General features: G+C 34.6%; 1 protein-coding gene across 3 annotated transcripts in view; it reads left to right on the top strand.

Moving 5' to 3' along the window:
• The window catches only part of LOC126744317 (mediator of RNA polymerase II transcription subunit 13), a 203,763-nt gene that overhangs the window by 167,280 nt on the left and 18,373 nt on the right, over positions 1-18,110 (top strand). For all 3 annotated transcript variants that reach the window (XM_050451876.1, XM_050451798.1, XM_050451732.1), the window contains 4 exons: positions 8,052-8,281; positions 8,341-8,532; positions 14,428-14,782; positions 17,065-17,381. In XM_050451876.1, coding sequence (XP_050307833.1) covers positions 8,052-8,281; positions 8,341-8,532; positions 14,428-14,782; positions 17,065-17,381 — 1,094 coding nt within the window. The remainder of the gene's footprint in view (positions 1-8,051; positions 8,282-8,340; positions 8,533-14,427; positions 14,783-17,064; positions 17,382-18,110) is intronic.

Genomic DNA, 18,110 nt, shown 5'->3' with positions numbered 1-18,110 from the left:
AGCCCTCTGGCGTGGGCGGACATAACCTCTAAAATCCTAAATTGGTCGAGCTATACCTCATTTTAAAGGTTTTTTATTGATTTTTTCAAAAATACCACGTACTTCATCTTTTTGTTAATACTTTAGAAGAAACAAATTAAAACCGTTAACCCATTCGCGGACAAAACAAATTTTTTTGGGGTCTTCCTGGGATATTTTTTTTTTGTAGAATCGACATGTTTTACTGTCATAAAATATATGTCTGTTAGAATATTTTTGTTTGTGGTGTTTTTTCGTAAAGAAACAGCCAGACTGCTATTGCAGACCTGTCCCTTTGGATAACAACTTATTATTGAAGGGTTGCATAGGTACTACGAAATAATATATCATGTATAAAAATAAAAGTTTTTATTCACAAAAGTAAGAAACTACAAAAATATTAATTCATATGCTTATAACATAGGTATTACAAAAACCGAAATTCATTTATTGGAATGAAAATTTTCAAAGCATTACCCAACACACAATGGGGGATGCGTTTCGCAAACCTTACATCTCCATGATGTCTGCCCGCGTTTGTCATGCTTAGAACACTCTCGGCATCGCAGGAAATGACTTTTGCGTTTAGAGTTGGGCGGGATTGGTATTTTTTCTAAGACATGTAGAACTTCAGGTACAATTGTCTCCTCAGCTGTAACTTTTGCAGCTTTTGCTACACCTTGGTTCACCAGTTTTCTTCCTTTTCCCAAATTGTTTGGAATCCCAAGTAATCCCCTAATGATACTCTCCCGAAATTGAAGTAAATTTGTTTTTAATTTTGTGATATCTCGATACAGCAAGAAACTATTTATAACGGTAACATCTAACAGATGAAATATCATCTTTTTGTACCATCTTATTGATTTTCTGGGGCAGCTATAATAGGAAGTAAATTGATCACATCTGTCTACCCCTGACATATTCATGTTATATTCGTGAATTTCTTTTGGCTTTTGTAGTTTTTTCCCATAAGAATTCGAAACCTCTATCATCGTTGGGTGAAATTTGGTAGTAATGCACAAAACATCGCGCTTGTCCTTCCATTTGCTGACATACACTTTACCATTTCTTTTCCAAATATGGTCGCCTCTTTTGAGTTTTTTTGTCGTAACTACTTTTGGGTTTTTGTTTTCGATTTGATCTCAAAGTGCCTGTCGTGTGAGTTTTTCTACGAAGGAGAATTTTGGACAACCCCACGCTATTATAATAATTGTCCATTATCAAGTGATGACCTTTATCTAAAAATGGCTGCATTAGTTTGAATACCAATGCCTGTAGCTTGGAAACTTCTCCATCGTCCTGTTTTCCTTTATATATTTCAATGTTATGATTGTACCCATTAGGAGAGCAAAATTCAAAGAATTTTCAAATTTCAAAGAATTTAATTCCATATTTGGCACGTTTATTTTTTATATATTGCCTAAAGCTTAATCTGCCTCGGTGCAATAAAAGCGACTCATCCAGTGCTAATGCCTCTTCCGGGGAAAAGGCTTTTTGATAATTGCGTATCAAAATTTGTAGCAGAGAAGTAACTTTATTCAGACGATCGATATTTCCTTTCTCCTTGGTGCAGTTGAACGCCCGTAGTAATTGCTCATACCTCCTTGCAGTCATTACGTTGGAAAATATGGGATGATAGTAAAGGGGATCCAAGGAGAATATTTTTCGCAGAGTTGGAAAACGTACCCAAGTACGTTTTTCAAAAGCCCAAGCTTGAAGAAGTGACAATCCAAAAAACTTACACATTTCTTCAAAATTGGTGTTCGGAAATGGTGCCATTCCCGCATACCTTGCATGGGGTCTGTTGGTCGTTTCCATTTTTTTCCCATACTCATTAGTGCATGATGTCAAAAGATCCATCACTTCATCATCCCACAAAGTTTTGAAAACTTCTAGCGGTGATGGTACATGATCAAATCTTAATTTGATCCCAGCATTTGCGTTGTCAAAGTTGAAATCCGGAATGTCTTCAACGTCGCTGTGCCATTCCTTATCGCTGTCTGACTGATTAGAGCTTGGCGATGGTAACGAAGGTTCTGCGTCATTCGATGCTGAACTGATATCCTCGTTCTCAGAAGCGGTACTTTCTTGAGTTTCATCAGAGCTATTATTTGATGGAACATAGTCTTCATCCCCACTTTCAGAGTTATGATAAGGATCCTCATCACTTTGTTGACTAGCCTCATCCGAACTAGACGATGCTGATTCAGCAGTCTCGACTTCATCATAAAACTTCAACAGCCTAGCTTCTTCTTTTTCGTCCATTTTTCTGCAAAAAAATAGAATTTTACTGGTACTGCCGAGACAAGTAGCTAATATAATACAGAATGTCCATTCACAGTATGTACTTGCCTAGATTTTCTGGCGAGGAGGGGCTCATGCAATGAGATGTTTTTTATCTGTTTTGGTTACCAAAATCTATACACATAAAAAAATTTTGAACCTAACCTAACTACCGCACAACGAATTTTGGGCTACACAGCTGCAGCTACATAAGCAAAAACGTGTAAAAACAAAATATTATACTGTGCCCTAGTTATTTATTGTGTGCACTACTTTTCAATGTTAGTTTTCTATTATCACCACCAACTCCAGATTGAAACTGGCCAAAACTATATGTAAATATAATTTCCAAAAAAAATATGAGCCCCTACTACTTATTTTTCACCTGTAAAACTTACCGAACACAGGTGCACTTTATTGGGACACAAACCACGTCTGAATGTCTAACCTTATGTAGATTTTGTCTGCTCTTGCAGTCTTGGCGCCAAAATATCAGCTGACTGTCAACACATGCGCAGGTTACATATATGCATACTATACGCTTCGTGGGACGATTCTCAATATTATTGTAGTATTTAGTGGGACACAACAGATCTTTCTAAACCTTAGTACACGCTAATAACGACTGCAATTGAAGACTTGTCCTCTGGGGACGATCAAATTGCGTCTTCATATGCAGGCGTGTCCCTGCACCTCTGTCTGCATATGTAGATATGGGTTAAGATATTATTTTTTTTAAGTAATAACTATTGTAATGAAATAGAATATAAAAAAGTAATAAAAGGTATCTCAATTTATAAAATATTCAAAGTGTCCATTCTTTTCCAAACAGTAGTAAAGTCTGCTCTCAAACTCCTTTCTAACGTTTTAGAAAACTTTTGCCTGAATTTGTCTACACGCAGCTGTGATTCTTCTTTTTAAATCTTCCAAATTGCTAGGTTCTGTTTTAAAAACAATTAATTTTTAATGCCTCTAAAAAAAATCTAAAGGTGATAAATCGGGTGATCGTCGTGGCCATTCAACTGCTCTCCGTTAACCAATCCATCTGCCAGGAAATCTATCACTAAACCATTCTCTAACTCGAAGAAAATTGTGTGGTGGTTAAATTTTCTTGCAAAATCATATTACTAGAGGTCGAGAACTATCGATAGTTATCGATTGTTAAGGTATTAAATATCGATAGTTATCGATAGTATTTCGATAGTTATTCCAAAAGTTTAATAAAATTTTACGTTCAAAAAAATTACACTTTTTTAAAAAATATTTATTGTAGTGTTGTTTTTATGCAAAAATACTAGTTTGTTTACATTGGCTGGTTTTAGTCTAGATCTTCTATCGGATATATATAACTTGCCCTGCAGCACTAAAGCTCCTCTCGCTTTCTACCGATGCCGCTGGAACGCATAGATATTTAATGGCGCACTCGTCCGTAGGGGGTAACTCCTTGCCACTTATCTAAAAAATACAATAAAATTAATAAAAGCAGATGTTAGGCTTTTACATTATATTTACTAACTTACCTTCCAAAATAACAAAGGGTCAGTTTCGTCACTTGAATTGGGCCTTTCTAAATACTGTCGTTTTGTGATTATGATATCTGATGTTACCGATTTTGATTTCTCAGCTATTCTCGTTTCCAAGAACGCAAAAAGCGAGGCCGAGGATGCACTAGGTGTTGGAATGGTTGGCTGAGTTTGGTCAGTAACAGACCTTTTTCTCATTATAGCATACATTTCATTTTCCATAATGAAATTGCCGATGGTACATTATCTTTACTTCGAAAAGCTTATTTTTTAAACCTAAAGTAAGGGAATAGTTATCTCTTTTAAATCTAGTTATATTGTTTATTTAGTATTTTTATATTTTGATTTGTTAATTTATAACACTACCTAAATTGTAATTGGGCTTTGCCAGTGGATAAATAAAATAAGTAAATAAATATACCTGGAGTCAAGTAATGTCGCCAATTTCGTATTCGTCCTAGTTTCATATGGAAACAGCCTCTTTTTTACTGATTCAATTAATCTATTGCAAAATGTTTTTCCCTCCTCCATCACAAGTTCTAGATGAATCGTTGTTAAATAATTATAATTTCCTAATGTCAAAGGAATTATCAGGGACACTGTTACATTATGACCTAAAAAATTAAAATACGTACTTTAAAACCACATGCACAATTCCTAAATGAATAATCTTACCTGATACTTTTCTGGTAGCTTCCTCAAAACATTTTAGAATATTAACACAATCTTGTATAAGAGTGATCTCATCAACAAAAAGAGGTACAGGTGCCTTTCTTAATTTTAGTATGGCTCTGCCAATTGCATCATTTGTTTTCAAGATCCTTTCATGCATGTAGTATGGACTATTCCATCTAGTAGTCACTTCTTGTATCAATTTATATTCTTTATGTCCTTCATTGTTTGCATCAATATTTTGTTCTTTTTTAAACATATCAACCATAGCAATGGTGCTACTCTTAAAAAATGTAACTACATGTTTACATTTTTTAATTACTAGTTGGATAACGACAAAATTTTCTTGGACTGCCAAATTAAGAGTATGTGCATAGCATGGTAAATGCTTTTTTTTTAGTAGCTCACATGATTTAATCATATTAGCCGCATTATCTGTGACAATGCACGTAACTTTATTTTCAATGTTCCATTCTTTGAATATTTCGGTTAGGGTCTGGGCTATATTTTCGGCCGTATAATTTATTCCACCTGTTAGAGGTTTGGTGGAAAGAATAGCTGTATTTAGTTCATAATATGTATTAATATAATGACATGTCACAGTCAAGTATGACTCTGTTGTTGCTGTGGAGGTCCAGGAATCGCAAGTTATAGCAACATATTCAATCTTTTCTAATTCTGCTTTTACCTTCTGGTACATTTCCAAATAAAATTCGATTAACATTTTGCCACTTAAAGTAAATGAACTAGAAAGTACATACCTTGGGTCTAACAGGTTGACAAATTTTTTGAAGCCAATGTCATTCACTATATTAAAAGGCTGAAAGTCGAGAGCCACCATTTTAATAAGGGCTCTGTCAAGTTCCTTTTTATGCCTTGAATTCGAATCATATTGGTGGGCTCTCTTAAAAAAGGGGCTAATTGATCTTGTTGTTGATCGAGCACTAGAACGAGCACTAGACGTGTTAGAAAATGACCCTTCAGAGTCAATAATTGCTGTAGTTTCTACAGGTTCATCTGATGCTGACTGCTGTATATTTCCCTTATGTATTGGATGATGTCTATCTAAGTGATCTCGCATGTTGCTTTTGTGGCCACTTGTTTTGTATTCTTTTCCACATATCATACACTTTGCTAATTTTACAAACTATCGATAAATATCGATAGCACTATCGATAGTTCTCGACCCCTACGTATTATCCGCTGCATCAGTTTAATTTTCTAAGCTAGATGTTATTAAAAGGTCTATTGGGTCAGCAGATTGAGGTCATCGGTTAGATTTTCTTCGATAAATAATGGTCCCATAATAGAATTTCCTAGAATACCAGCCTAAAGATTTATCTTCTCTATATTAAGTGTGACCTTCTCTAAAACTTCGCGGATTTTTATTACTCCAGTAGCGACAATTTTGTTTGTTGACATTTCCGTATAAAAACACCCATCAGTAAAGCAAATATTCTGTAAAATATTTTGGTTTTCGTTTATAAAATTAGTCATTATTTCACAAAACTCAATTCCTTTATCAAAATCGGCTGTCGAAGAATTTGCATTTTATATGGGTTTGATGTAATTGATTTAATACATTTTAGTGCTTTTCTTACTGGTTGGTGAGACATTCCTACCTGGCGTGACACGCTACGAAGTGATGTAGAGGGCTCTGCGTTAAAGTTGCCTAAAACTTCCAGTTGTACAGCTTCAGTCAAAACACGACCTATGAATTCCTTTTTTTAATTTATTTAAAGTGAAGTCAAGATCATTTTATGCCCGAAGTGATTTTTAATGTTTTAATGATTTAACATTGATAAGGGCGAAGAAACATTAAAAGTTTTCTGAGAAAAGCATATTTATGGATACTTTTGCCAATCAAATAAAATATTTCTACGATTTTGAGCTCAAGCGTCACTTAATTCTATTGAAGAATTTCTAACGGTCCAAACGTCATTTCATTAAACGATGAAATCTTAGGCTAAAATGCGGGACTATTATCATGGCGAGAACTAAGAATAATAAACAATTAGAAAAAAGGATATTTAGCAACTCTCTTCTAGCCTGATAAATCTAATTTTAGCATTAAAATAATTGATTTTAGTGGTCAACTTAATTTACTAAACTGTTTAGAAAATTACGGGTTCAGAGATACTGTACTCAATCTAATGAAAGATTATTTGACAAACAGGTTTTAGACAGTTCAAGTGAAAAACACTAAAAGCTACCAAAGAATTGTGTACTGGGGTGTCCCTCAATCAGCCTCAGCAGTGCTAGAACCACTGCTGTTCAATTTATATGTAAATTATTTGTTTGACCTCGATATGATACCGTAACTTTCTATACGGCAGATGAAACTTGGGATGCCTTAAAGCGCAAGTATAAAGGGGAACGGCAATAATTTTTATCACACTTTTTATTACTTTCAAGAAAAGATATTAACGATAAACATCAGCAAAACAAATTATGTGCTCTTTACATCTTTGGCTTCTAACCTCCCTGAATTTGAAGAGCTTACACTTAACACGGAATGTGATTGTTGGTGTGAATTTGAATAGAGGGGGTTAATAAAATTAAATATCTGGGAGTGCATTTTGGTTCGCACTTGTGTTGGGATGTTCATATTAAGAAGAAGAAGATACATTGGCTGTCAGGAAAATTCAAATGGAGTTTTGGGAAATTTTTACTGTGGGACAATTAAAAACTTCATATTTTGCTCTTATTCTTAAGTGATATTATCTATGGTAGTGCCGTATGGGGAGGGGTGAGTAACAACCATCTTTACCACCTTGAAAAGAGTCAAAAATATGTTTTAAAAGTAATCTATGATAAAAATTATCTCTGTGCCACTAACCAATTTTTTCACGAGTGTAAAGTCTTTGATGTTACATTTCTTAAAAAACATTTTTCTAAAAAATATAAAGCTTGCAAGACCAGAGAAACGCGAAATAACATGGCACAAATTCTTGTTCTACAAGTGCGCAATGTAACTTTTTTTACCTGGCACCAAAATTATATAATATTTTACCTATTGACATAAAAAGTATGAATATTGAACTTGTTTAAGAAAAAATTAAAACTGTGGATCGAAAGTAAATCTAGGTCGTTTATTACCGTTAAGTCACTAACAAAACCTAGTAGCAAAACAAAAATTGTAATTATGAATGTTACGTTAAGTGTCTTTATTGTAAACAATTCTGTTATTTTGAAATCACACAGGTCCTATTATAGGCAATTGTATTGTTTTAAATAAATATTTGGAATTTGATTTTTTGGTTCCCAAGTTTTTCCCAAAAGTATCCGGTAATACGTAAAAATCGTAAAGGTGCAATCTCAAGTTAGATTGCAAATAAATTTAATGGTTTTTGGACCCTTACAGGAAAAAATTACTGGGACAAATGCTCCAATCGAAGTTGTCCTCACCTCTCAAATCTCTAACCTAGAATTACTTTCTAATTGATCAGCAGAAACTCCTGGAAATTAAATACTATTTTTAAACTTTTCTGGGTTTGGGACATTCAAAAAAGTTGATTTTTCATCTTTTACTGATCTATTTCTATTACTTTTTAGACGGAGATGGTGTAAAAGATACTACGAGTTTCCCATCGAGTAACTTAGACCCGAACCACGACGACGACGAAAGAGAAGCGCCCTCCGTGGTCGTTTATTTAATCGAACCGTTCACGTTGGGGTCCAACCATCCCGACATGCAACGACTCGCCGTTTTGGCCCTTATGCGCTGCTTCCAGAGCGTTTTAACCACCTTACCTGAAAACATTAGGAATAACATTAGTGTACAGGTAACGGCCAAAATTACCCGAGCGATTCGATCGTTTTATTAATCATGCACATTTTTCAGATAATTTCGTTGGAAAGCATCGTGGAACTGAACAAATCGCGGGAAATGATGCGACACAGCGACCAAATGCGCGCCCTGGCGTTGAACATTTTCTCGCAGTGCAGACGGTTACTGATCCACTCGAATAACGTGAAATCCCTTACGGGATTCGGTACCGCCGCCACTGCCGATTTGTTTTTGAAGAACAAAGACGTGAGTACCGTAATTAGGAAAAATTTTTTAAAGAGACCCAATGCGCGTTAAGGGCGAGTTTTGTCTCAAAGAAATCGCCTCCAAACTCGTTGGGATATTATTTTTATGATTGTTGTTAATGGCAGTTTACCGGTTGTAAACGTGTAACAGTAATCATACATTGCAATAATTGTTATAACACTTAAGGAAGTTAGGTGTTTTGACCGGGTCAATAGTCGGTTCTTCTAGTATGAGTTTTTTAAGAAAAAAATAAACCTTAAAATGTAATCCCAAAAAAACTGCTTAAAAGTGTCCTGTCATCATTCAAGAAATATAGGAGCGAAGCGACTAACTGGACGTGAGGACCAGTTTGGAATATTTAGGTCTTGTCTGTGAAGAGCCATAAAGGAATTCTAAAAAAAAAACCACAAAGTATCAGGTTTGGTTAGTTGGAGAGGGCCAAAGTTTATATGCGAAGGAAAGAGAGGACCAGTTTTTGGAGTATCGTGCTTCAAAGAATCATAATGTGTTATATAGTTGCGTTGTATGTCAATGTAGTGTGTTTATCACTTTTTATCACTCTACTACACAATCAAAAATATTGTTATTTCAAAATTAAAAATTCTTTATTTCCAATTGTTACATTCCATACCGAGTGTCTCAAAAAACTGTAAATATTTATTAATGGTATTCGAAATGAAGCCCAAATACTAAATTTCAAGAAAATCGGACCAATAGTAAAAAAGTTACGGTTGCACGTGACCTGAAACTCAAATCTCAAATATTTGTGAAAAATTAATAATTGCATGCGACATAAATCCCAAATTTCAACCCAATCGGACCAATAGCAAAAAAGTTATGAGGATCACGTGATCCTAAAATCTATAATTATTGTAAAAATTAAATAATTATATAACTGGAAAAATTCATCCATTATCCCAAAGATGCTGGTCATACACTTTTATAAAAGGCAAAAACACAAAATCTACAGCATCACAGAAATATTTAATAAAATGACAAAGGTTACATGTTTCGCTCGACTAGAGCATCATCAGACCTAGTATAATAATTAAGATAATGTAACCCGAAGAAAGGAAAATTCAACAAAAAATTACCATAACATACACAAAACACCTGACATATAAATACATAAAGCTTGAAACAATAAAGTGGCACTATCTATGTACAAAGAACTCAAACAATCAAATCAATTATTTGACACTCAAATCAATATCAATTACATACAATCAATTACAGTCCACAATTATTTAAGGTTATTAAAAACTAGGTGGCCATCAAATTCAAACCTTTCATTAACTCAGGACAGATCTGGGCTTTTAAAAACATTACTAATTTCCATTGTCTCCAGCAAGTCTAGTTTTTTACTTTTATTGCACTGATGAAGGAAGTATTCTTATATTTTGGCTGTCAAGAAAATTATGTTTGGAGTCGAGGAGGCGATTAGCAAAAGCCGATCTGGTGACTCTGTATTTTTCTGAGGCATCACACATGATTCCATGTCACCATTTACAGCTTTTTCTATACTTAGGTCTTTTTTTCTTGGAAAAATTCAAGTAATGGTCGCACAAAACATGCAATTGTATATGTAATACAAAGGTAAACTTTTTTATATTTTTGTTTTCGCAGATAGATGTGGAATCCACTTCGATGCTATCGATTGATATAAAAGACTCATTTTCGTCAAAAAAGTGACTTAACACGTTGACTCCCATGACATTTATATAAAAACTATTCTCAGACACCACTATGTCAAAATTGAAATAATTAGTCAAAATGGCTTACAAATTAAAATTTTTACTTAAATTAAAATACTTACTATAATAGGTATTTTAACAATAAGTTTTATGAAAATTTTAAATGGCTTACAGGTTGCAAACATATTAATAAGTTGTTTTGTTGGGCATGTCTATTATTTTTAAAAGAAAAGAATGTGTGGACTAATGCCGGTTACGCAGACCTGAATAATTCTCAAATGCTGCAAAAAAACATGATCAATCGGAAAATCATTTAAAATCTGCCCTTTCTTTATGTAACTTTGGACAAAATAGGATAGAAGTGAGCCTTTCTCGTCAATTTAAAGTAAAAATAGAGCGGCATAATTCTAAAGTGGATAAAAATCGTAACCTAATGCGAAGACTTATTGACATAACTTGCTTTTTGGGAAAGCAGGAACTGCCATTCCGCGGACAGACAGAAAATACTGAATCGTCCAACAGGGGCAACTTTATAGAATGCATACAACTTTTAGCTAAATATGATGGGATTCTTGAAGATCATTTACATGCATGCAATGAAAGTGAAAAGAGACATGTTTTTTCAGAATTTTCTAATCGAATACAAAACGATTTAATCTCTTCAATAGGTTTTGTACTCAAGGAAAAAATACGACATGAGTTGAACCAAACAGAGGTCGTGGCTATTATGATTGATGAGACACCAGATATAAGCGGCAAAGAACAACTTTGTGTAATTTTTAGATATTTTACAGACTCAAATGACATAGTTGATCGATTTATGGGATTTACCGACGTACATGAAAATCGAACTGCAGAAGCGCTAACCAAAATAATTACGGATATCTTGAATGACTATAAATGTACTGATAAACTAGTAGCTCAAAAACCTATTTAATGATATGCTTGAAAATCAATCAAACTGGGATGGGGAGAATCTTTCGGCAGCTAGAATGTATTTATTGACACTAGAAGATTTTGAATTTAATTATTTTTTGGAAATTTTCAATCAAATATTTGTTCAGACGGATTTACTGTATAATATAATACAGTCGAAACTATCTGATATTGACTATTGTATTAAAAAAATTGAGAGTTTCAAAGCATTTTTGGAAAATTTCTTTATAGAATTCTAAAAAATATACAGTAAATGTGCGAATGCTTATGGCGAAGTTCGAAGAAAACGAAATATGGATGATATTAAAATACATTACAGGCGAATTTTCAGAGAAATAGTTGACAACATCAAAAGCGAAATTGATGATCGCTACAGGGAAATTAGACTATTAGATTTTTTCCGTCTTTTGAATTCTGATTGTTTTTAAACTTTTAGAAATAAATTTTTTGCCAGGAAAAAAAATGTGCGAAGTGTTCCCTCAAATAATGAAATTGGCAAAATTAATCGTAACAATACCCGCTAGCTCGGCATCTGCAGAACGTTCATTCTCTGAATTAAAACGCATCCACACGTATTTACGTAATACTCAAGGACAAGAACAGTTTATCAATAATTTCCTTGGAGAAAGAACTCTTGCTAGATTTAAAACGTAAGTCGACTTTTTATGATGATGTGGTCAATGCATTTTTGGTGAAAAATCGTCGTATTGAACTAATTTATAAAAAATGATTGTTTCTGTTTCTCAGTTAGTCAGACATTTTTAAATAAATTTGTGTAAATAAAGACAATGTTCCACTTCATCAAGAAAACGATTCTTCTCGACGATTTTCTAATGGTAAGTACATTTAAAAAAATTATGCTACCTTATTGCCTAGTGCCTACCCTACTCTTAATGCCAATGCACGCCACTGGAGGAGGAGCCACCACATTTTGATTTTTTGGCAAATGATGTTGGATTTATGTCTCAAGAACCAGTAACGATAAAATATCTTGTAAATTTATTCTTTTCTAATGAGTTTTTAAGTTATTTGGCACAACAAACAAATTTGTATGCGACCCAGGAGATTGGAAAACATCCTTTGACAAGGTCCTCCAGATTCACCAGATGGGTCGAAACCACCCCAAATGAACTGCAAATATTTTTTGCTCTTCTTTTACATATTGGTCCATGTAGTTTCCCATCTATTGAGCATTATTGGTCTATCATGTACAAGATGCCCTTTTGGCGCCAGGTTATGAGCAGAAATCGGTTCCAGTTACTGTTGCGTTTTTTGCATTTCGCTGACAATTCGGGAGTGACTCAACAGCTTTTATTTAAGATTAGACCAGTCCTTGATCATTTCAACAAAATAATGCAGGATCACTATGTTCCAGACAAAAACTTATGCATTGATGAATCAGTGGTCTTATGGCGTGGCAGGCTTATTTTTAGACAATATATAAAAAAATAAGAAGCATAAGTACGAGGTAAAATTATATGAACTATGCGAATCTGCTGGCATGGTTCTAAAAATAAAAGTATATTGCGGGAAATCGAGAATGATTTGGGGCATGCTGCAAGTGTGGTTCTTCACTTAACGGAAAATTATTTAGACAAGGGTTATGTACTCTATACTGATAATTTTTATAATTCAGTAGGCATAACTAATAACATGACAGCGAAAAAAACATATGTTTGTGGCACCTTACGCAGTATTCGAAAGGGAAATCCAAAGAATGTCGTTTCAAAAAAGCTAAAAAAAGGCGAATGTATGTATATGGCAAAGACGCAAATCAGTAGTTGTTTGCAAGTGGAAGGATAAGCGAGAGGTATTGACGATTTCAAATATGCACAAAGTACAAAGTGCGCAGCAGGAACGGAAAAGTTTCTGTGAAACCTAATATAATAAATGAATAAATTTGAATCCTCCAAATAGGACTCCTTAATACCCAAGTGTACTTTGGCCTCCTTGTAAACCTAGTAGTGGACTGTATATTTTTATAAGCGTTACCAAACACCGTGAAATAAAACACTCCCGGTGAATTGTTCAACACAGTTTATTAACCCTTAAACTCGTATTAAACAACTGCGAACAGAAACTTATGAAACTAGAAATTTAACCTAAAACATTTAGAATTAGCCACATGCAATTTTTATTAGAGCCCGAGCGCAATTACATGTTCTTAATATCGGCGAGTCAACAGACAGACTGACTATTTTTTAATAATACATCTTTTATTTGGCGGTCTGCGGGCGGGACGGCGCACGGATGAGGATGAGATACGGATCGGCAAGTCGCTTCAAACGACGCGGCTTTTTTAATACGAATTACGCAGTGAGTAAACATGCCAATTTTGTTGATTCGAAGAACACTCAATACCCGAATAAAAATGAAATAGGTAAAATTAATTGGCGCTCTAACAATAAAGGAGTACAATGCAGGAATGTCAGGTATCGACCAGTCCGATCAAATGCTAAGTTACTATAGCGCACTAAGAAAAACCATTAGATGAATAGAACCATCAAACCTTACTTGCTGTTTGGTAAATCGACCGGAAGCAGAATAAAAATCTTTAAAATTTAGAAAGATGTTTGTGTCTACTCTTCTCGGTGATAAAATGCCTAAGTACAGCAGCGGGATTTTCACTATTTGGAAGATATACCACCAACCGAAAAACAACAACGACCTACAAGAGCTTGCCGTGTATGTACTTCCAATAAACATCGACGAGAAACACGTTATTTCTGTCCTGTCTGTGAAGAAAAACCAGCCTTATGTATGGAAAATTGCTTCAAGGACTACCACCTAAAGTAAAAATGATTAAACAAGATTTTTTTAGACAGTTTTTTTATTATTTTTTTTTTGTTAACTTCATATTATTATCTTAACTATCTGTAAACACTAGCAGTTAAGTTTAACCTAGTACCCTAAAAACCAGTACCCTATTTTAAGGCACATTTTATGTTTTTCCGCTTTTTGTTAGAACTAAAAACATTAACATTTTTTTTGTGTCACTGCATTTTGCTTCCTCTGTACTAAACAAGATGAAAATATAATTAAAAAATGACGGCCACGAGTTTACTTGTACTGGGCACCGTAAAACAGTTAGTCAAAACCGAGATAACTCGTGGCTGGCTATAGATTGCCAACCACGAGTTATCTCGTGCTTGGCAGTCAAGTGGTTAAGGTGTTAAGTACTTTTTTAAATTGTACGGCAGAATTGACTATAAACTCAACCTCTTCATTATTCATCAATTTTAAGCAAACTATTTTGTTATATTAGGAAAACAACCGGATTCCCTACAGACTGTACACTCCGCCTTACATCTTAGCCCCGATGCGAGAAAAGGTGGAGGCGGCAGAGGCGTTCGGCAAAGGCGCCCAAGACCAATCTTCCGTACTTTACGTCTCCTACTGCCTCTCCGAGGACCAAAGTTGGCTGTTGGGCGTCTGTACCGACGGCCGCGGCGAAATCTACGAAACCGTTACCATTAATATCGACATACCGAACAGGAGCAGACGGAAAAAGGCGTCCGCCAGACGTATTGGCTTAGAAAAACTGATGACGTTCATTTTGGGCGTGATGTCGCAAAGCGTGAGACCTTGGAGATTGGTCGTCGGACGATTGGGAAGGATCGGTAAGTTCATTTTGGGTGTGAAAAGTAGTAGAGAGGTTTCTGCGCTTTTGAACGTTATGATTTATAGAGCAGTAAAACCGTATTCTGCAGGCAAATTGAGTACGGGGAACCTATTAATAATTTATGCGACCTTCCTAGTTTGGCATTCTTCGCTTCATAGCCTTAAGCCATTGAAAGACTAGAACAACTTGTGTTCAACGTGTGCTCAGGGGCAAGGAGGGTTAAAAATATTAACCGTTTCTTTGTCGTTAAGTTTACACACACTTTCAAAAAAAAAATTTCAGCTATACAGGGTGTCCCGAAAGTAATGGGACATAGAACAGCAGTAGATTCCTTACGTCAAAATAATGTGATTGGGGTCAACTTGCTTTATCCTAACTTTAATAGTAACTGAAATACAGGTTGTCAAAGTATTATTTGATTTATCGTTTCTTTCTCATAGGTCCTGAACCAAATGACATACTGACATAAAATTTAGAACGTACGAGTCTTTTAAAAAAAATAAATAAAATCTCGTATACAGTTTTCGTGTTTTCGGTAGAGGGCGCTCGTTCCGTTAGTTTTTACTTTTTTAAATCCCCTTACTTTTTTGCAGTTCCGTATATTGATTTGAAAGGTAACCAAATAATTTCCTTTTTTAATTTTACATGTTAGGAGCGAACATTTTCGACATAATCACTATTTTTTCAAAAAAAATTTTAAAATAATATTTATTTACTACTTTATTTAAATCGCATCTTTGTATTTTTGACGCATCTTTGATACTACAGTATCAAAGTATTTGCATTATGTATGCCAAACTTTTTAAATGTCATTTAAAACTGTTAAAACGAGTAAAAAAGTTTTTCTCTTAAGTTTAATCATTTTAAGTAATGCCTAGGCATAATTTGTTTACCAATTAGAATTTTTCATAGTGAGCGTCTTTATCCATACCATTTTACTCCAGTACAAAATCTCTTGGAGACAGATCTTCCAGCGAGATTAGATTTCGCCCGCTATATCCAGGAACAACAAAATCAAGATCCCCTATTTATTAATAAAATTATGTTTACGGATGAAGCGACTTTTACCCGACCGGAAATTTTAGAAACAAACATTCATGGGATATTGCAAATCCAAACCTCATTACTGAAAGACACTTTCAACACGAATTTAAAGTTAATATTTGGTGTGGCGTTATAGACAATTTGTTTTTAGGACCTTACGAGTTACCTCCAAATCTAAACGAAGAATTATATTTAAACTTTTTAGAAATAAAACTCATTGATTATTTAGAAGGGTTGCCTTTAAATCTTTGTTAGACCCGTGAGAGAATAGGACGTGGAAGTCAAAGACCTCGGATTGCACGAAGTCCTGATTTCAACCCATTGGATTTTTGCGTATGGGGATACGTAAAATCCATTGTTTACGAAAAGCAAATATACACAAGAGAACAATTAATAGAAAAAACTCACAATTATTTTTCAAGATTCGTCGGTTTTTAATAATGTCTTGAGATAAATGGAGGCTATGTGGAACATTCGCTGGCAAATATTGATAATTTTTATTTTTAAATAATTATTTAGGTTTTATATTTTTATTTATCAATCATTTAAAGTGTAATATATCAATTTAAATAGTTTAAAATATGGTTTTCATGGATGTCTTTAAATGTAAATATCTAGAAAAAGAGTAATCCTAGAGAAATTTTTAAGGTATACCTTTTATAAGCTTTTGTTGCAAAAATTCTTGCAGAATGCATATTTAAAATAAAAAATAAAATTATACAGGGTGTAAATAAGTCATAGAGTTCAAAAAACCACTAAAATGTGCCTGGGGGCGCCCTCTATGAGATAATTAAAAAAAACTAATAAAATTAGATTTGGCATATAAAAAACCCCTAAATTAAAATTTAGTTAAAAACAAAAAACAACTGCTAAAGTTATAGACAATATTCAAAAAAAAAACTTTATCACCCTGTACCTTGGTTGTATTTCATTTTCGGACTAGGAAAATTTAACCTAACCTCGTTATTTTTATGAGAGGAATCTGCTGTTAAAATGTTTACCATTATTAATGGGACACCCTTTATATACACATATTTACTGTTTTTGCCACTAATCGTACCTACTTAATATTTTGTAATGCAGGTAAATATTAAATTTATAATCCGGCTCTGAATTTTTGGGTCTTTTATGGCCCAATAGATAATTAGGGTTTTGTTGCACTCAAAAGATCAACGGTATATTTTTGAGGGAACCAAAACGCAGATATCCCCGTACAACTTTATGTTTTCTTTCAAGGTCACGGCGAACTGAAAGGCTGGAGCTGGCTCCTGAGCAAAAAGAACCTCCTGAAGGCGTCGCGGCACCTGAAAGAGATCTGCAATCAGTGCTCGATGCTGTACCCGAGCGCGGTGCCGTGCATCCTCTCCGCCTGTCTGGTCAGTCTCGAGCCGGACTCGTGTTTGAGACTGATGCCCGATCAGTTCACGCCCGACGAGAGGTTCAGTCAGGCGAGCGTCAACTCGCAACTGTCCACGCCGCAGGACGTTTCTTGCACGCATATCTTGGTGTTTCCTACTAGCGCCACCACTCAGTCTTCGCAAACGGCTTTTCAGGTAAGGCACAGTAGCACAGTAACTTTTCACATTTAAGTGTCAGGAAGCTTTAGTCGCGAAGCCACTGAATTCCGTTAAAATGGAACACATTTTATACACACTCGTTACACAGGCTCGTTTTTTTATTACTCTTTCTACGCAATCACAAATATTGTTATTTCAAAATTCTTAATTTCCAATTGTGTTACATTCTATACCGAGTAACTAACAGCATAGAATTTCTTAATTTTTGACGACTTCAAAGCAAAAAATTTCAAAATGTGTTTTTTTTATGCGGAGACAATGCTCTTTTCAAAACCAGCTCTAATTGTTTTTTTCAAATGGCACGCTAGTTGGTCTACTACGAGAGAAAAAAAAACCGTTTCTTTTTTTTTTCTTTATCAAAATGGTTACTTAGATTTTTATTTACGCACCAGGTGGATTTAGACCAGTCAGTGAGAGATTTAAAGTGCACTGTATTTTTGTGAATTAAAAGTAAATGTGGAAAGGTCGAAGAACGAGATCCTTACCTTAAGGGGTCTGTATCCGGCTTCAGCAGGCCTGCTCTGGGCTTCTTGGGTCTTAATCACTACAAGTGGTTGCGGATTTGATAAGTAAATCACGATATGTGGTGCGGTAAGATTAAGACAACATTTGCGGAAAATAAACGTATAGATCACGACACTGGAATCAATGCGCGATGCGTAAAAATACTAAAAGAATTAAATCTTCTCTCTGGTCTCCGTTTAG

The sequence above is a fragment of the Anthonomus grandis genome, chromosome 1 (genome assembly GCF_022605725.1).
Source record: "Anthonomus grandis grandis chromosome 1, icAntGran1.3, whole genome shotgun sequence".
Lineage (NCBI taxonomy): Eukaryota > Metazoa > Arthropoda > Insecta > Coleoptera > Curculionidae > Anthonomus > Anthonomus grandis.
This window is presented reverse-complemented; position numbering and strand designations above follow the sequence as displayed.